The sequence below is a fragment of the Dipodomys spectabilis genome, unplaced genomic scaffold, assembly GCF_019054845.1.
Source record: "Dipodomys spectabilis isolate Male_0828 unplaced genomic scaffold, ASM1905484v1 ptg000299l, whole genome shotgun sequence".
NCBI classification, from domain to species: Eukaryota; Metazoa; Chordata; class Mammalia; order Rodentia; family Heteromyidae; genus Dipodomys; species Dipodomys spectabilis.
Window position 1 is genome coordinate 1,967,275 of NW_024870976.1, and position 18,404 is coordinate 1,985,678.

General features: G+C 62.4%; 2 protein-coding genes across 4 annotated transcripts; both read right to left on the minus strand.

Annotated features, from left to right (window-relative positions):
* Nucleotides 1-1,776: 1,776 nt before the first annotated feature.
* Nucleotides 1,777-7,112, minus strand: Prxl2b (peroxiredoxin like 2B). Its single transcript, XM_042701996.1, has 8 exons — nucleotides 7,060-7,112; nucleotides 6,652-6,733; nucleotides 3,989-4,175; nucleotides 3,559-3,610; nucleotides 2,965-3,028; nucleotides 2,794-2,869; nucleotides 2,390-2,507; nucleotides 1,777-1,894 (listed from the first exon to the last, which is right to left on the minus strand). The coding sequence occupies exons 1-8, from the start codon at nucleotides 7,110-7,112 to the stop codon at nucleotides 1,858-1,860; spliced, it is 669 nt and encodes a 222-aa protein (XP_042557930.1). The 3' UTR covers nucleotides 1,777-1,857.
* Tnfrsf14 (TNF receptor superfamily member 14) lies at nucleotides 6,948-17,555 on the minus strand. Of its 3 annotated transcripts, none has more exons than XR_006151130.1 (9): nucleotides 17,328-17,555; nucleotides 16,460-16,568; nucleotides 15,405-15,530; nucleotides 13,749-13,904; nucleotides 13,108-13,198; nucleotides 12,102-12,266; nucleotides 11,468-11,499; nucleotides 10,519-11,152; nucleotides 6,948-7,533 (listed from the first exon to the last, which is right to left on the minus strand). XR_006151130.1 is itself a non-coding variant. In XM_042701947.1 (8 exons), exons 1-7 carry the CDS (start codon nucleotides 17,394-17,396, stop codon nucleotides 11,472-11,474), a joined length of 744 nt encoding a protein of 247 aa, XP_042557881.1. In that variant the 5' UTR covers nucleotides 17,397-17,555; the 3' UTR covers nucleotides 10,459-11,181; nucleotides 11,468-11,471. The 3 variants fall into 3 exon arrangements, 1 of the variants encoding a protein (XP_042557881.1); XR_006151129.1 differs by having other exon boundaries at nucleotides 10,519-11,181; XM_042701947.1 differs by lacking the exon at nucleotides 6,948-7,533 and having other exon boundaries at nucleotides 10,459-11,181.
* Nucleotides 17,556-18,404: the final 849 nt, after the last annotated feature.

Sequence of the window (18,404 nt, forward strand, 5' to 3'; positions counted from 1 at the left end):
AGTATGGCCAGGGACCTGGAGTTTCAGCCAGAGGATCAGACTGCTGTAGTGACAGGGGTGAAGGGGGGTGCGAGGCCACTGAGGAGGAGCCTGTGGTCAGCCAGGCTTGGACAAGTATGCCCAGAAAGCGTGAGGTGGCTGTCAGACCCGCTCAGAAGACAAGAGTCCTTGAGCAGGGCAGCCAAGGTGGGGGAGCAGCTCTGCGGGCATCTCCTAGGAAGGACCCAAGAAAAGGTGGCTGGGAATTGGGACTCCACAGAACCAGAGCTCTGCGCTGCCAGATGGCGGTGCTCTGCCCAGAAAAGGGCCTGTGGCCGGGAGCAGCTCCTGAGCTCCGAGGTAAGTCACAACCTCCCTGAAACCCAACTCCCCTGCATGCGAGCAGGGGTGCCTGCCCCTCCCCCTTCTTCCCCTCAGGCTGAGCCTGAAAGCCCCCTCTCCCCAACCTCAGCTGGCCTCTGCCCTCAGAGGTGTGGCCAATGCCAGAGGTCACCTCGGAAAAAATAACAGGGCTGTCCCCAGTACTCCATGGTCAGAGGCCTGAAGACTGAACGGGGCAGGAAGGCAGCCCCTCGCCTCCCCCTCCCAGACAGCAGCCCGAGAGTGGAGGGGCGCACAGGAGGAGGCTGAGAGGAGACACCGGGGCGTGGAGGGGCGCATGGGAGGGGGCTGAGACACTGGGGCGTGGAGGGGTGCACGGGTCGGGCCTGGGCTTGGAGGGGCCCAGGGGTCGGGGCCTGGGTGTGGAGGGGCACAGGGGTCGGGGCCTGGGCGTGGAGGGGTGCACGGGTCAGGCCTGAGCGTGGAGGGGTCCACCGGTAGGGGCCTGGGCATGGAGGGGCACACGGGTCGGGGCCTGGGCGTGGAGGGGCACACAGGTCAGGCCTGGGCATGGAGGGGCACACAGGTCAGACCTGAGCGTGGAGGGGTCCACCGGTAGGGGCCTGGGCATGGAGGGGCACACGGGTCGGGGCCTGGGTGTGGAGGGACACACGGGTCAGGCCTGGGCATGGAGGGGCACACGGGTCGGGGCCTGGGCGTGGGGGGGGCGCACGGGTCGGGGCCTGGGCGTGGGGGGGGCGCACGGGTCGGGGCCTGGGCGTGGAGGGGTGCACGGGTCAGGCCTGAGCGTGGAGGGGTCCACCGGTAGGGGCCTGGGCATGGAGGGGCACACGGGTCGGGGCCTGGGCGTGGAGGGGCACACAGGTCAGGCCTGGGCATGGAGGGGCACACAGGTCAGACCTGAGCGTGGAGGGGTCCACCGGTAGGGGCCTGGGCATGGAGGGGCACACGGGTTGGGGCCTGGGTGTGGAGGGACACACGGGTCAGGCCTGGGCATGGAGGGGCACACGGGTCGGGGCCTGGGCGTGGGGGGGGGCGCACGGGTCGGGGCCTGGGCGTGGAGGGGCGCACAGGTCGGGGCCTGGGCGTGGGGGGGGGTGCACGGGTCGGGGCCTGGGCGTGGAGGGGCGCACGGGTAGGGGCCTGGGCGTGGAGGGGCGCACGGGTCGGGGCCTGGGCGTGGAGGGGCGCACGGGTCGGGGCCTGGGCGTGGAGGGGCGCACGGGTCGGGGCCTGGGCGTGGAGGGGCGCACGGGTCGGGGCCTGGGCGTGGGGGGGGGCGCACGGGTCGGGGCCTGGGCGTGGGGGGGGCGCACGGGTCGGGGCCTGGGCATGGAGGGGTGCACGGCTCAGGGCCTGGGCGTGGGGGGTGGGTGCAACGGGTTGGGCTGAGAGGCGCAGAGGCAGTGGGAACGTGTTCTCAGGGCTCTTTAATGGCTCTGTTGCTTGAGGGTCTGGCAAGGTCCAGCATGGGCCCAGTGGCTCCAGGAGGTTCTTCCAGCTCCCAGCACCAGGTCAGCCGAGGTCACCGTGTACACCCATCCCCATCACACTAAGGGCAGAGGGAGCCTCATCAGCCTGTCCACACTCCTCAGGGGCCAAGAGTAGTGCCCCCCCTACACACACACACACATACTCACATGTAAAGACGAGGACAGGCCAGACACAGGGCCCCAGGCCACTTCCCCCCCCCCCCCACTCCCTCCTGGCATGGAAGGCACACAGGGGACCACACCAATACCCAGCAGGTACACCTGGGACAAAACACAGCCCCTCAGCCCTCCCTGCCCTGCAGCCCCCTCTGCATCCTGACACCCACAAAGGAGACGCCTGCGGTGCCAGCCCGCTAGGATCCCTGCCCTTCAGTCCTCCGCGGCCTAGTCTCCCTCTGGAGAACAGCCGCAATAACAGCTACATCCCCCAGCAACCACTGAGCACAAAATTACATGGATCCCAAGAGGCTACAGCTCAGTGTGTGGCCACGCCACGCCACGCCACGCCCCATGCTGGCCCAGGGAGTGGTGGTCCTCCCGAGGTCTCAGCTCACCGGGGGTGGCTGGCTGGCACAGACCTCTGCAGAGATGCCAGGGCCTGCAGGATGCTCTCCTGGGGGACACAGTCGCCTGGAGACTTCTGGATGAAGTGCAGCAGCACCTTGCCACCACCTGTGACAGCAGGCAGGCGGTCAGGGCACCCTGAAAGCTGGCCTGTGCTTTGCACCCCAGTGCCAAGAGGAGGAAGTTAGTCTGGCCAGCTGAGCCCAGTGGCCCTGCATGCCCTGACCCCCACCCAATTACCGAGATGGGAGAGGTGCCCCCAGCCAACACTTGGGTCATAGCACAAAGGAGCTGTGAGAGGCGAGCATGCCAGCGAGAGAGAACAGGGCATGGCTGCCACGTTCAGCAAGCCTTCCCGCTGAGGCTGCAGCCCCCAACCCCTACCCCAACACGCCTTTGCTGACCACCAGCCGCCCTCCACTCTGCAGAAGGTCCCCAGACAGGTTCCTCTGGATACCAATCGCCTTGGCCTGTGTGGAGAGGACCAGGGCCAAGGTTGGCCACAGAGAAAAGCCTTCAGAGGTTCCCACCACCCCAATCCTGTATGGCCTTGGGGACTACAAACCTTGGCAGCCAAATCACGCAAAGGCTTTCCCGGGGCAGCTGGCAGAATGCTCAAGCTATTGTACCTGCAGAAACACCAGTTCCCCTGGTCCAGACTGGAGTGGAGCCCAGTCCCAGTGCCTGCTCCCAGTCTTCACCATGCCACAGACCAGTTCCAGATCAGGCCCTGTTCCACCCATGCATCTCAGCATGCAGCTAGTCTGCCAGGAGCAGTTCCTGGAGTCTCTGGGCTCCCCACCTGGGTACTGGCTGCTGGCCTAGGGACCGGCAAAGGATGCAGGGTATGGGAACCAGGCCCTGGGCTGAGTGGAACCAGAGATCTGGCCCAGCTGGTGCTGCCAATCACAGTGGGCAGCCTATGATTTCCAGAAGGCTCAGACAGTACTCTGGTCTGCTAAGAGTAGACTATAGCTGCTGAGAGAAGGCCTGGATGAGAAGCCTGTTAGGGGCCTCCGGTGGGGGGCTGGCAGGAGCTGCCAATGACGCCAGCACTGGCTTCCGCGGTGGACAGGGGAGCAGAGGGTGATGAGGAGTAAGAAGCAGAGGCCATCGTCCAGCGCCATGCCCATGCTGCCCGCCCTCCCCCCCCCCTCACCGCTTGAAGCCCAACTCTTTGTAGAGCTGCTTGCTCTCATCCAGGTAGAGCTCTGGAAAGAAAAGCCACAGTCCTGGGTCACCAGGGCCCCTGGCAGCCCGCCCAGACCAGGGGGGCCCGGAGCCCGGCGCGGGCGCGGCCCGGCCCTGACCCAGCCCCCCCACCCCCGCGGGTCGGGCCGCCCAGGAACCCCCGCAGGCCCCGCGCCTCGGGCCCCACCGCCACCAGGCGCGCGCCGTGGCCGCTGAGGTCCCGCGCGGTCCCGCGGCACAGCGCGCGGCCGAGGCGCCGCAGCCCGGCCACCACGCACGCCTGCTCCCGCCACAGGCTCCGCAGCTGCACCGCCCGCGGGCCGGGCCCGCGCCCCCGGCCCGGCACCGCCCGGCCTCGCCTCCCCAGTCCCCGCGTGCTTCAGGACACACGCGCCCACCCGGGCGAGGTCCAGGGCGCTCCTGGCCGCGGCAGCCGCTCCCCGGCCCCGACGGCCGGTCCGCTGTCCGTGCGCGGCTCGTCCCAGGTCCAGAGCCCGCCCCCGCCGCCGGCCACGCCCCCGCCGCCGGCCACGCCCCCGCCGCCGGCCACGCCCCCGCCGCCGGCCACGCCCCATCCCAGGGGCTCTAGAGCTCTTAGTCACGCCCAAGCCACGCCCCCTTCCACTTAGCTCCGCCTCTGTCCCTCGACTCCGCCCCGAAGTTAGCCGCGCCACTTCGTTTCCTAATCCGGTCCTCCGCGGAGGCTTGGGAAGGAAGTGGGCTGCGCACTTCCGCATGCGTGCGCCTGCGCGCACAGCGCGTCGTCGCCGGTGTGATCCGGCGGGACGCGGCCGGGCCTTGGGGGTGGGGTGGCCTTGGGGGTGGGGTGGCCTTGGGAGTGGGGTGGCCTTGGGCTCCGCCGTCCGGGCCCCAGAGTCTGAGCCCCAGCCTCGTCCACGCCGAGTTCGCCTCCCTACGCGAGATGTCTGTCTGTCTGTACGTTGTACTTGGTTAAGAAGTAGGCAAATCCGAGTATTCGCCCTTAAATGTGCGAAGGTGAAGCTCCCCCTCCTCCCTCCGCCTTCTCCCTCCTCCTCCCGCCTCCGCCTCTCCCCTCCCTCCCCCTCCTCCCTCCCCCTCCCCCCTCCTCCCTCCCCCTCCCCCTCCCCCTCCTCCCTCCCCCTCCTCCCCCTCCTCCCTCCTCCTCCCGCATCTGCCTCTCCCCTCCCTCCCCCTCCTCCCTCCCCCTCCCCCCTCCTCCCTCCCCCTCCCCCTCCTCCCTCCCCCTCCTCCCCCCTCCTCCCTCCTCCTCCCGCATCTGCCTCTCCCCTCCCTCCCCCTCCTCCCTCCCCCTCCTCCCCCTTCTCCCTCCTCCCGCCTCCGCCTCTCCCCTCCCTCCCCCTCCTCCCTCCCCCTCTTCCCTCCCCCTCCCGCCTCCACCTCTCCCCTCCCTCCCCCTCCCTCCCCCTCCTCCCTCCCCCTCTCCCCTCCCTCCCCCTCCTCCCCCTCCTCCCTCCCCCTCCTCCTTCCTCCTCCCGCCTCCGCCTCTCCTCTCCCTCCCCCTCCCTCCCTCTCCTCCCTCCCCCTCCTCCTTCCCCCTCTTCCCTCCCCTCCCTCCTCCCGCCTCCGCCTCTCCCCTCCCTCCCCCTCCTCCCTCCCCCTCTTCCCTCCCCCTCCCGCCTCCACCTCTCCCCTCCCTCCCCCTCCTCCCTCCCCCTCTCCCCTCCCTCCCCCTCCTCCCCCTCCTCCCTCCCCCTCCTCCCTCCCCCTCCTGCCTCCACCTCTCCGCTCCCTCCCCCTCCTCTCTCCCCCTCCTCCCCCCTCCTCCCTCTCCCTCCTCCCTCCCCCTCTTCCCTCCCCCTCCCACCTCCGCCTCTCCCCTCCCTCCCCCTCCCTCCTCCCTCCCTCTCCTCCCTCCCTCTGCCTCTCCCCTCCCTCCTCCCTCCCCCTCCCTCCCTCTCCCCTCCCTCCTCCCTCCCCCTCCCTCCCTCTCCCCTCCCTCCTCCCTCCCCCTCCCTCCCTCTCCCCTCCCTCCTCCCTCCCCCTCCCTCCCTCTCCCCTCCCTCCTCCCTCCCCCTCCCTCCCTCTCCCCTCCCTCCTCCCTCCCCCTCCCTCCCTCTCCCCTCCCGCCTCTGCCTCTCCCCTCCCTCCCCCTCCTCCCTCCCCCCTCCCTCCCCCTCCCTCCCTCTCCCCTCCCGCCTCTGCCTCTCCCCTCCCTCCCCCTCCTCCCTCCCCCTCCCGCCTCCGCCTCTCCCCTCCCTCCCCCTCCCTCCCTCTCCCCTCCCTCCTCCCTTCTCCCTCCTTCCTCCTGCCCCACCTGCCATCTTGTGGGCTGAACTGTAGGATCTTGAACTTCGGCCCGAGTCAGCCTGCGACCAAAACCCTACCTCTGCCTGCCACCTCGCTGGGGTTACAGGCATTTAGGACCACACTAGGCCCTCCTTTCTGCTTCTTGAGAGCTAAAGGTAAAATGACCGTGAAAGATGCCCTCTGGACACTGTGAGAAAAAGCCATACTCTGTCCTCAGGGTGTGAAAAAGGCTGCCGAAGGATTCTGCAGGCCTCACTCAAACACTTATCTTTTTGCCTTCCCGCAGAACTTAGCACTCACACATGTGAACGTGTATGTCTGTGTGTATCTGCCATCCCTTGAGTCACTCACTTAGCCTGCTACACCTGCAGACGGCTCCCTGCCTCTCTGGGCCTCCCTTCCCCTAATATTAGTAACCCTAATTCGACCTGGCCCTCCCCTAACATGAGTGACTTTGTATGACAGTCTGTGCTACTTATCCTCCAGGGCACTCATTTGTCCCTCCTCTCTTTCACTCATTTGTTCACACACACACACACACCACTGATGTCCTGGAACGTTTGGAGGAGGGGGATCTCCCAGCCAGACAACAGAACCACCAGGCCAGGATGGTAGCCTGGAAAGAAAGTCTTCGTTCTGGATTTATCTGCGGGCAGAAAGGACAAGGACTGTCCACCTGCCTCTAGACCTGGTTTCCCGGTCTTGTGGCCTGTCCTGTTGTGATTCTGGCCTGGAAGTATGGTGCAGAAAGACTGGCTTGCTACTCAGAGGCCCCCAGAGCCCTGTCTTTGTCCCCACACCTGAGGCTCACATGGGAAACACCAGGGTTGGTCAGGGGGCAGGAGTGGGGGCAGGTGAGGGTGAAGACCTCAGTGAGAGGTTTGTTGTGGTTTCTGTGGGAAAGGCCAGGCCAGACAGGGTGGGCCAAAGCTTGGCAGGTGTGAATAGGTTTGGGGGGCCCTGGGTGCGGGGGCTGTCCCAGGCTGTCTGCTACTGCTCTGGGGTAACTGGGGCTGAGGATCACGTGAAATGTGAGGGCCCATTGAGGAGGAGGGGGGACGCCTCAGGTTAATTGACTTACACACAGATTATAGTGTGACTGTTTACTGTGTCTAAGAATTGCTCTCCCCAGAGGCAGGCTCTCCCCAGATGTCAATCCCTCAGAACACAGCAGCAGGCCTGGGGAACGGGTCTTGCCATGAGCTGCTGACTGCAGAACCCGGGAGAGCCCGTGGGTTCCAAGTGCACCTCACACAAAGCGCGGGTGGGCATGATCTTGAGGGCGCACTCTGGAAACCAGCAGGGCTCCAGGCCGGACCTTTCAAGAGCCTGACTACTTCCAGCCGGAAGCACCGTTCCCCTCAGCTGCACCACAATTCAAGATGCACTTGAGTGCAGCCAGCTTCCTGATGCGCCCTGCATGAGCACTGTAGAAGGAGCCTGTGCTGCCACTACAGGGGAGGGAAGCACCAAGAGGAAGGCAGCTGCTCAGGGCTGTGCTGCTCCTGCCCTTCAGGTCCGCAGTCCACTCATCCTGCCAGCGCTCAAGAAAGACAAGCTCTGTGCCGCTGCGCAGGACAAACTGCCTTCCAGCCAGATGTTGCCTTAATTCTTTTGGAGCTCCATTATTCGGTGATGATCCAGAACATCCGGGGCCCAGTGTATGAAAACCAGATGTGAGATGCCATCAGATCTAAGACAGAGTCAGACAGAGTGACAACTGGGCAGAGTGCAGTTTACAGGAAGAACATGACCTGGATTGCTGACAACCACAGGATCCCATCATCCCCAGCAGGGACATTTAGGAAATAGAGCCAGACACCAGTGGCTCACACCTGTCATCATAGCTACTATGGAGGCTGAGGCCTAAGGATCAGGGTTCGAAACCAGCCTGGGAAGGAAAGTCCATTTGACTCTTATCTCTAACAAAGCCAGAAGTGGAAGTGTGGCTCAAGTGGTAGAGTTCCAACCTTGGGCAAAAAAGCTAACAGACAGTGCCCAGGTTCTAAGTTCAAGCCCCAGGACTGGAACACATGCATACACACACCACATACACACACACAAATGGTCAGGACAAAAATGATTTCATCCAAGCCAAAGTTTACCTTATTTATCTCAAGCTGTAGAAAGCCTGCCAGGCACATTCCTGGCATGGCTGACGGGCCATAAGTGCTACATTCCACTCTAATGGCATTGTCTCTTTATAGTTCCTTAGGAAAGTCATAGGAAAAACAGATCTGGGTTGCTTAGAAGTCAAGTCCAGGGGGGCCCATATGGGTGAGTAGGCGCCCGACACTGGTCAGATTCCCAGTCTGAAGTGAACCATTCACATGACTGACAGTCCCTTCTCCTAGCTCCCAGTTCCTCGTTCTGACGGTCTCTTATTCCAGGCTCTGTTTTCAATCTATGTGAATTCTATATGTAGAACAGGATTCTCGCAGACAACATACACAGTCTAGCAACCTCTGTCTCCTCATGGGACTCCCTGAACCACTAGCCATTCTTTCTTCAGGTTCCACAGATTTGGATAGGAGATGATGGACAGATAGATAGATACTGGTAGTAGGTAGTAGATGGGTAGTAGATGATGGGTAGTAGGTAGATAGATGAGAGATAGATAGTAGATAATGAGAGATATAAACCTCTAAAGCAACATCCAAACTGAAGTAGCAACTGTGAAGTACATTCACTAGGTAGGTTTCCTTAGGTAGCCAATGAAGAGAACATCACGCCTTATTCAGGCAGGTAAAGACGTTTATTGACCGAACTGCCCCTGCCGTGCGTGGTGGAGAGGCATGGCTGGAAAGAAAGGGGCGACCCACCCCTGGGCCAGGAAGAGGTGTGGCCAGGTGGGGGAAAGTTGTGGATTCTGTGACCTCAGGGTCTGGGACCCTCCTAAGGTCGGATGGGAGGCAGGTGACCAGAGGTGGCCCAGGATGGGTCCTAGCAGGAGGGGAAGGTGATTGCTTCCAGGTCTTCCAGTTACCTAGGTAACAGATACTGGGCAGAAGAAACTGAGCCAAGAGGTAGGGAGGTGTCCCTATGCAGACCTTACAGCAACAGATTTTTATTTCAGGGGCAGGAGTTAGCTCAGTGGTAGAGTGCTTGCCTTGCATGCATGAGGACCTGGTTTCGATTCCTCAGCACCACATAAGCAGAAAAAGCCGGAAGTGGCACTTATGGCTCAAGTGGTAGAGCATTAGCCTTGAGCTGAAGAGCTGAGGGGCAGCGCCCAAGCCCAGAGTTCAGGCCCCACGACCGACAAAAAAAAAGATTTTATTTCAAATGAATAAAATTACCACAGTGAAAAATGGAGGTGTGGCTGGTTGTGGAGTACTTGCCTAGTAATGAGGACCAGAACAACAAAAAAAGCACTGGGCACCAGTGGCTCACACCTGTAATCCTAGCCACACAGGAGGCTGAGATCTGAGGCTCGAGCTTCAAAGCCAGCCCAGGCAGTAAAGTCCGTGAGACTCTTATCTCCAATAAACCACTCAGAAAACTGGAAGTGGCGCTGTGGCTCAAGTGGTAGAGCACTAGCCTTGAACTGAAGAGCTGAGGGACAGCGCTCAGACCAAGAGTTCAAGCCCCACACCCAACCCACAAAAAAAATGGGAAACAGATCTATGTATCACAGCTCAAAGCCAGCCTGGCTGAGACTTACCTCCAGTAAGCTCTTCAAAAAAGCCAAAGTGAAAGTGAAGCCTAACTAGCCTTGAGCACCTAAGAAGCTCAGGGACAAAATGAGGGAAAATAAAGGGAGTGGGGACAATGTCTCTTAGCAAAATTAAGATTAACAGACTGCCAGAGAGCCACGCAGACATCCAGGGACAGAGAACAAAGAAGGGTTTATTGCCCGGAAAGGGGCCCGGCAAGACCCCTTCTCACAAGGGAGAAGTGAGAGGAAGCCCCGGCTATTGTCTGGGGTGACCTATATAGCCTAGGAGGTCTAGGAGGGGCTGGAAGGGGCTAGGAGGCCGAGACCCTGGTGTGGATGTGCGGGTCAGGGGCCTCATCATGGCGGACTAGGATTGATGGCTGCTGTCCAAGTAGTAGATAAGGGGCCCTGCAGCTGCCCAGACCTGAAGGTCACTCTAAGGGGCTCTTGCTGCCTTAGATGGTGGTAGCTGTCCCAGAGGAGTGCCATCCCAAGGTAGAGGTAAAGTTGATTACTTACTGCCTTTACTACATGGGCCTGGTGTTGCCTAGGAAGGGAGCATGCTAAGCTGTGGAGAGGGGAAGGAGTGGACTAAGCTATGGGAAGGGTTCATTTTGCTAACACTGTCAAAAGGAATTGAACTCATTACCTGAAATGGTGACCCCTCTGTACACCTTAAAAATAATAAGGTTTTTGTTTTGTTTTTTGCCCGCCCTGGGACTTGAACTCAGAGCCTGGGCACTGTCCCTGAGCTTCTTTTGCTCAAGGCTAGCACTCTACCACTTGAGCCACAGTGCCATTTCCGCCCTTTTCTGTATACGTGGTACTGTGGAATGGAACCCAGGGCTTCAGGCATGCTAGGCAAGCACTCTACCACTGAGCCACATTCCCAGCCCTAATAAGATGTCTTTAAAAGAAGGAAGGAAGCTGCTGAAGCAGCTCAGAGACAGAGACCAGGCCCCGAGTTCAAGCCCCAGGACTGGCACAAAAAACAAAACAAAACATAAAAAACTAAAGTACCTGTCTGTTAAATTGAAAGCCTGACAAAGCTGGAATCCAAGACGAAAGCCTCATTTGCTGGGGCAGAAATGAGCTGGCGCCTCACAAGCTTCGGTCTCTCGTTCATCCCATCAGAGTCCTGTCTGGAGCATCTTCGAGCCTCTCCATGCCGGTCCCTCCTGCATCCAGGGCGGGGCTTCCAGCCCTTGCCCTGCCCTCGCGTGGGTCCTCCCTGGACACGTCCCCTAGGCATCACTCAGCGCAGACCATTGACAGGGACGTTGAACCCCAACCATGACCTGCAGGCCTGATCTCCAAGTCTCACCAGAACCAGGACCGGCAGAAAGCTGAGGCTGGATCAGGCAGTTCTGGCTGCCGGGGAGGCCTGGGGAGCAGGGCCGTGGGCCTGGGGCAGCTGTCCCTCTGTCCTCACGGTGCCGGGGCCCGTTCGGTGGACGGGAGGCGTGTGGTGACTCATCCTTCCTGCTGTGGGAAGCTGGGACCGGCCCAGGATGGTGTCCAGCGGGCGCTGTCCTACAGGTCACACAGGCTGTAGATCCAGCCACGGGGGTCCCTGACCGGCTTTCTCCCGTGCGGCGGGTGTGGCTGGCGGGGCTTCTGAGACTGTAGATTCATTGGCTTCATTTCATCTATTCTGCCGCCAGATAAATCCAGAATAAAAACCTGCCTTCCACGAGAGGAAATGTTCTCATTGCCTTACTCATATAACTGTAACCCCTCTGTACCGCGTCTTTACAATAAAAGAAGAAGAGGAGGAGGAGGAAGAGGGGGAGGGGCAACCTGCCTTCCAGACTCAGGCCATGGGCCTTGCGGTTCTCTGAGCCATTTTGCTGTTCTCAGCTTGACCACAGACTCAGCGCCCAGGCCCTCAACTTCCTGGGTCACCTACCCCCCACGCAAACACCCCAGGACAGCAACCGTAGGGGGCACAGTAGACAAACAGTGATACCTGGTTAGATAACATCACGAGAGCCAGAAGTCCTGTAATACAAAGACACCCGCCTCAGGAGAGGGGCTCAGAGAAACTGATGGGACCTAAACACGGTGGACCCAAGTTCCCGGCTAGCTGCTGAACTTCCCGGAGGCGTGAGGTGGCTCCTGTGGCTAGCATCCCCAGGAGGCCCTGTCTGGGAGGGCCCACCCTCCCAGCTGCCCGGCCGTCACGCGTGAGCCACGGCTAGCCTGCCTCCAGCTCAAGTGCCTGCCGCACAACACCGGCACCCCAAGGACCGTGCCATAGACAAGGAACCCAGGGCCCCTGGCCCTCTCTGTGGGGTCCCCAGCCTTGTCCACGGAGGCCTACTGGCCTCCCGCAGAGCCAGAGGCTGATGGGAGTTGCGTCCACACCAGGAATGGTCAAGGGGCCACTTTGCCATCCTCCCGTGGAAGCCACCAGACACCTGGGCCGTGGGCAAGACCAGAGCTCCACCTCACCAGGCAGCAGAGACTGCTGCAGAAAGGGCCCAGGGGCTCCCAGCCAGCATGCAGGCCAGGCGGCCTCCTCCATGGTAAGCGGTGAGCTGGGGTCTGCTAAGCCGTGGGCAGGGCCTGAGGCCATGGGGGGCCGGGGCTGGCTGGCTTGCCTGAGTCTTTTCTTCAGTATGTAGATTGATAGCACCACCAGAGCAAGCAGAGCCAGGATGAGGATGGTCAAAAGCAGGACAAAGCCCTTGCTCCCCGTGAAGGAGCAAGTGACGTCGGTTCTGTTGGTTCCAGGCACCGCTTCCTTCTCCATCCATGTACTGCACCTAGGAGAGAGGAGCCAGGGGATATGGGCACCGGGCAGCCGGCATGGTGCTGCTCAAGACCTCGCTCCTTCAGACCCCAGAGAGCCCTGCTCTGGGGGCTCAGGGGAGGGTGGCCGGACAACAGCTCTGGGAAGGGACTTGGGTCTCGCTCCTTCCAAGCCCTATATGGAGACCCTCAAAGAAGGAAGGAAGGAAGAACAGCGAGACTAAGAGGGACAAAGCGGGGGCAATGGAGACATAGCATGAGAGAACGGGGTAGAGGGCCGAGGGCCGAGGGATGACGGCCGAGCCTGGACACGAGCGTGACAGCAGCCCGCAAGAGGACAGAAGTGACAGGCCAGCGTGGTGGGGGAGCAGCCCCGCCTAACCACTCCAGCGCTACCAGGGACACAGGCTCCTCTTCGGGTTCTGAGCGCTCAGGTAGCGCGCAGTGGGAGAGGCATTTGAAGGAAACACAAGGGGCGGGATCTTCACCTTGAGATCCACATAGCCTCTCTCCATCTGTAGCAGTGGAGCCCCCTCCCCCTCCCCGCCCCACGCGCAGCAGGAGGAGGACCTGGAAGTCCTCCCTGCGGGAGTGCTCTAGGCACATCCTGCTGCCTCCAGGAGAGGAGTTTGCAGGCCGGTGTTGTGGTTTCATTGTGGTTGTAGTGGCCAGCTGCCTGCCCACACAGGCTTCCCCACGCTGCTGACCTGACATCTGAGACCCCGGGGGGGGGGGGAGTACAGGGGGGTGTGCACCAGCTACAAGGGAGGGCATTTATCTCCCAGGGGAGCAGGAGCCCCTCCCCCCCCCCCTCCGCTCCAGGGCACAGTCTGGGATGCCCCGGGCACCGCCTACTTGGTCCAAGGCAGACATTGTTCTAGGGTCCCATTCGGCGAGAAGGTGCCGGGCTGGCAGTCAGCACACACTGTGTCCTGCTTGTCAGTGCCTGAGAGGTAGAGGAGGGAGCTGCTCCGTGGGTTGTTGGAGGAATGTGGGGGGGGTAGGCCACCCCTCAGAATGCTCCAGAGGGTGGGGCTGGGGGTCCCAAACTACCCTAGACACGGAGAGGCAGGGTCCTGCCGGCTCTGCTCCCTGAGCACGTGGCAGGCACTGGGCAGGAGCGGAACTGGACACTTCACACTCGGGAGGACCTGAATGGGGACCCCAGGCCCCTCCCACCCACCCCGGGCCCGCCCTGCCCGGAGTTGTGGAGCCAAGTGGGAGAACACAAGAGCTGACCACACGGCAGCCCTTCCAGAGCGCCTGGCCTCCTCCGCCCACCCCTGTCCATTCCCTCCTCTCCTCCTCCTCCTCCTCCCCAGCCCTCCTCCTCCTCCCCTCCGCTGTCCCTCCCCTCCGTCCTTCCTCTCTGGTTGCCTGGTGAGGGCTGGATGGGTAGCTCTGGGGCTGGCCCTCTCGTGACCATCGCGTCAGGGTGTCTGGGGCTCTGGGGACCAGGGTGGCTTGGGGTGGGCCCCCGCCACCCTGCCGCTCACCTCTCTGGAGCACGCTCTGGCCTGGGTGGCAGGTGCTGTGTGACAAGCAGGCCACGCACGGCGCGTGGTCTCCATCCTGGCAGAAGTGGCCCTGGCTGCAGCGGCACACGGTGTCCTGCGTGCTGAGGCACGTCTGCTCCGTCACCAAGCCCATGTCTGGGACCCAAGATAAGGACTGAGAGGCTCAGAGAAGGCTGCTGGGTGATAGGGGGGTCTCCTTCAACTGGAGGGGTGCGTTGGATAACTTTCTGGTTGAGGAAGGGCTCAGCCTGGGGGCTAGGGAGGGCTGGGCAGCAGGGTCATCTCCCATGAAGCTGAGTTTCCAGGCCTGACCCTGCCCCGCCCGGAGCCCCTCCCAGACCTTCCCCCAGCTTAGCCAAACGGCGGTGCCCAGAGCTGCCAAAAACAGTGCCTGAGTCTCACGGAGGAGACACTGCGGCAGAAGGCTGGCTAGGAGTTGAGTGGGCTCCTTGGGAGAGCGGCTGGACTTACGGGGAAACTGAGGCCCTTGTCTCAGAATGGCCCCATGGGATACAGAGAATTCTGCTCTGAGTCAGCTCTGCAGACCGAGCAGGGCCCCAGGAGAGACACAGCCAGGCCTCCCTGGCGCACGCGCCCCTCAGCCTGTGGTCCAGCCCAGGCCTCCCTGGCGCACGCGCCCCTCAGCCTGACCTCCCTGGTGTGGACCAGGCAGTTGGGTGGCAGGGGTTGGTAGGAGAGCCTGCCTGCCTTCAGCTGGGGCAGATGGGGCAGTGACTGGACCCCAGTCCTCTCATAGTGCAGTCAGCCTAGGCAGACAGGGCTTCCTCGGACAGGAGAAGGCTGGCCGTGGCTTGAGGGTCAAGCAGGAGGGAGGGGATGCAGGGGTGAAAGGGTAGATTACAGCCTCAGCCTTTGTCCCGCCCCTTCCCAGCCACCCAGATGCCGCCCCATGCGGGGGGGGGGGGGGGTAGAGCACTGGGGGAGGGGGGAGGGGGGAAGGGGGGAGCCCAGGCTGAATCAGGTCTCCAGTTCCTCTGTCCCCTCCCATTCCTGGAAGGAGGATCCAACCCGCAGTGTACTCAGCAGTGGCGCATGCACCCCTGCCTAGGTCTCCTGTCTGAGGAACCATGGGTCTCCCGCCCTGCCTTTTCAGGAGTGAGACAGAGTCTGAGCAGGCCTCGTGTGGGGGACAGTGCCTTAGGCGGGGTCCAGCCATCCTGGGGTAGGAGCTGCTGGCCGCCTGGGCAGCCTGCTCTCCCCACTTCTCCAGGGCCAGCCTCTCCTCTGCCCACACCCAGATAGCTGTGCCAACTCCCTCCTGGGGCCACATGGGGACCCACATCTAGAGGGGAGGAAAGATAGACAGCTGGTCCCCAGTGGATACCTGCCTCCCCCCTAGACCCGTTCACAGGCAGAGAAACTGAGGTATGAGAGGCTGACATCAGTGACCCAGGTCACCTAGCAGATGAGGCAGAGCAGGAGGCAGAGGTAGGCTGGGCCCTCAGGAGCCAGGGCCCCAGGATGGCCCTCCCAGAGGCAGGAGGGCCTGCCTGCCCCTCAGCAGGGATCCCTGGGCTCTGGGGGCCCAGGTGACAGGGACAGGGTGGGTACAGGCCTGGGAGCCTCTGGGAGGAGGCGGGCGTGCGGGCTGCCGGGCCAGGGGTGGCAGCCTACCTGGCTCACATTGTCGGCAGGGCAGACACTGGCTCAGGCCGTTGGGGTGGGCCGTGAACGTCCCCGGGGGGCAGGCCATGCACACGGTGCCTGTCAGCTCGCTGCAGACTTGCTTCACATGGTAACCTGCAGCCAGGCGGGGCAGAGCTGCAGGAACCAGCCTGGGCTCCCACAGGTACCACCCCAGCCGCAAGGTCAGCGGGCTGCCCGAGCACCTTCCCAGAGCACAGGCCCCGCTGCCTTCCACAGCGGAGTCTGCTTTGGGGTCTGGGTTTAGGGGTTCTTTTTCTTTTTTCTTTTCTTTTCTTTTCTCCTGAGACCCGGAACTGCTCCAAATCTACCGCTTTTGCTCATCGCCTGGCACTCCACCATCTGAGCCACGCCCCCATCCCCCGGGGCTGTAGTCCTGAAGCTGGACCTCCCAAGGACACCCAGGCTCTGCTCAGGCCCTGCCGCCCTGCGGCTCCTGCCCCGCCCCCGCCCCAGCTGCTGGTCATGCTGGCCGCCCTCCGCGCTGCCCCGCCCTGCCCCGCGCTGCCCCGCGCTGCCCCGCCCTGCCCCGCCCTGCCCCGCGCTGCCCCGCCCTGCCCCGCCCTGCCCCGCGCTGCCCCGCGCTGCCCGCCCTGCCCCGCGCTGCCCCGCCCTGCCCCGCGCTGCCCCGCCCTGCCCCGCGCTGCCCCGCGCTGCCCCGCGCTGCCCCGCGCTGCCCCGCCCTGCCCCGCGCTGCCCCGCCGCTCACCGCCCTGCCCCGCGCTGCCCCGCGCTGCCCCGCCCTGCCCCGCCCTGCCCCGCGCTGCCAAGCCCCCCTGGGCGAAGGCTCCTGGACGCAGTGGCTCAGTTCTCAGGGCTCCTTGGCTGTCTGTGTCCCTAGGCACAGGGGCTTTGGGCTTCCCAGGGGGGAGGGCCCAGAGGACACACAATGCTCAGGGCAGAACCGGGCAAGATGATCTGCCTTTACCCCCTTCGTGTGTCCCCCGGGGCCCTCTTAGCCCCCCCCCCCCCCGTGTGCCCCCCAGGGACCTCTTCCCCCCACATGTGCCCCCCGGGGCCCCTACCTTTGTTGCACTTCGGGCAGCACTCAGTGCCCACTGGATACTCCTCCTCGGGGCACTGGTGCTGGGCCAGGACACGCTGCTGGCAACTCAGGAGGAGGAGACACAGCCCCTGTGAGGAGAGGAAGCTACGCTGGAAGGTAAGAGCGGCCCGAGCGCCTTCTAGGTTGCCCTGGGAGCTCAGGGTCCCCCTCGGCGGGCTGGCCGTGTCCCAGCAGAGGCGGAAGAGCCCAGCCCAGCCAGGACCTGGGTGGCCCCACCGGCAGGTGCAGGCTGGGCAAGCGTCTCCACCTTGTACCCGCCCCTGACAGCGTGAGCCCCGAGGGCCGGGCGGCCCTCCCTGGCACACTCCAAGGGGCTCTGAGCTGGCCCCTCGCTGCTCCACACTGCCCTCCAGCCCCAGGGGAGGCAGCGGGGTCTCTGGGCCTGCCCTCTGACAGACAAGGTTGGGGGGGGAGGCTGGCTGGGCTCAGGGCAGGATCTTAGTTCCAAGCTGACTGGCCACCAGGGATCTCAGGCCACCCACCCAGGGCAGCAGGAAAGCCCCCCAGGGAGGAGTCCCATCTCCACCCAGCCCCAGCTCCTTCGGACCCCCTCTCCCTAGCACACACGGTACTTCTCAACCAAGACAGGCAGCAAGGAGACACCAGCGCTCAAGGGCACAACTCCTCAAAGCCTCCACCAAGAGCCCCGTGGGGCCACATCCTGTGCCAATCCTGGAAGGCAGACTCCTGCCTTAGAGCTGGACAGCACCAGGGCACTGGCCGGCCCCAGGACAAAGCTCTGTGCCACCTGGGGTGAGTACAGGGCAGGGCCTGAGGAGGGGAAGGAGTCAGAGCTCAGGGGCATTCCAGGAGAGGGCCGGACTCACCAGTCTCAGGATATTGGCCGCGGGTGCCCAGCTCTGGGGGGTAGACCCCCATTCTGGCCAGGCCTCCATGCCGTTGATCAGGGTCTCACAGGCTCAGGAGCCCCACCAGCAGGGCCTGTCTCCATTCTGGGGCTCAGAAAGTCACAGCAATCAAAACTGAAAGCAAAAGAGAATGGGGAGCAGGGCTAAGTCTCAGGCTGGGCGCGGACAGCAACTCCCTTCCCTTCCCAGCCGAGAACCAGTCAGATCAGCAGGAGAGATGGGAGCCTTTCCTGAACTTCATCCAACTAGATAGCCAGGCCTCTGACTCTGAGGCAGCCTGCCCATGTGCTTGCTCTCACAGTTCTGTGCTCTGCCCCTGGCGGGGCCATGGGGTCTGGTGATCATGCTCATCAGGGTGCAGTGGCTTAACAGCTGTTACCAAGATCCATCGGTGACCGGTGACCCTCTAGAAAGAAAGTCTCCAAAGGAGAGGACTCTCTACCTGGCCCGTGGGTACTAAGCTTTTAATACTGTCAGAAAAAGAAAAACAAAAAAAACCCCTGAGGACACATCAAGGCAGAGACCAAGAAAGTTTACTAGACAGACAGACAGCACACAACTCAAACCCTGGTGCCAGCACACAGGCTAACAGTTGCAGCGAGTGCTTACCATCACCGGTATTTATGGTGAGAAAAGAAGCTGGAGTTTGGCTCAACTTCAGCTGGTTTAGCTGAGGGCAAGTGATCACATCTGGTCTGATGCCTGGTACATTCATTCTGGCTTACACGGCTGGGTCAGCGCCACGTGGGTCACCGATCTCTGCGCATCTCCTCAAGGGATGGATTCTACCCCCTGCTTCCTTTAAGTCTGGTGTCTGTCCTCGAGATCAGTGTTTTAGACATGCCTTGTGCCATTTTCCCCAAGTGTTTGTTTTCCGAGGGTATCTTTTTTAAAAAAACGTGTTATTGTTATTATAAAGGTGATGTACAGAGGGGTTACAGTTATGTAAGTCAGGCAAAGAGTACATTTCTTTCCTTTAATTTCATAGTTTTGTTCAAACAAAATTGGACAAAGTAATGAGACTCCCAGTGGCAT

Excerpts from the sequence above, each read along its gene's own strand:
- Prxl2b (XM_042701996.1), bottom strand. The coding sequence starts at position 7,112 with ATGCCCACCCGCGCTTTGTGTGAGGTGCACTTGGAACCCACGGGCTCT. Across the intron at positions 3,611-3,988 it reads GCGCCCTGGACCTCGCCCGG|AGCTCTACCTGGATGAGAGC; the intron begins GTGGGCGCGTGT and ends TTTTCTTTCCAG. Across the intron at positions 2,508-2,793 it reads GCGGCTGGTGGTCAGCAAAG|GTGGTGGCAAGGTGCTGCTG; the intron begins GCGTGTTGGGGT and ends CTGCTGTCACAG.
- Tnfrsf14 (XM_042701947.1), bottom strand. The coding sequence starts at position 17,396 with ATGGAGGCCTGGCCAGAATGGGGGTCTACCCCCCAGAGCTGGGCACCC. Across the intron at positions 13,199-13,748 it reads CCAGAGCGTGCTCCAGAGAG|GCACTGACAAGCAGGACACA; the intron begins GTGAGCGGCAGG and ends TCTACCTCTCAG. Across the intron at positions 12,267-13,107 it reads CAATGTCTGCCTTGGACCAA|GTGCAGTACATGGATGGAGA; the intron begins GTAGGCGGTGCC and ends CCTCTCTCCTAG.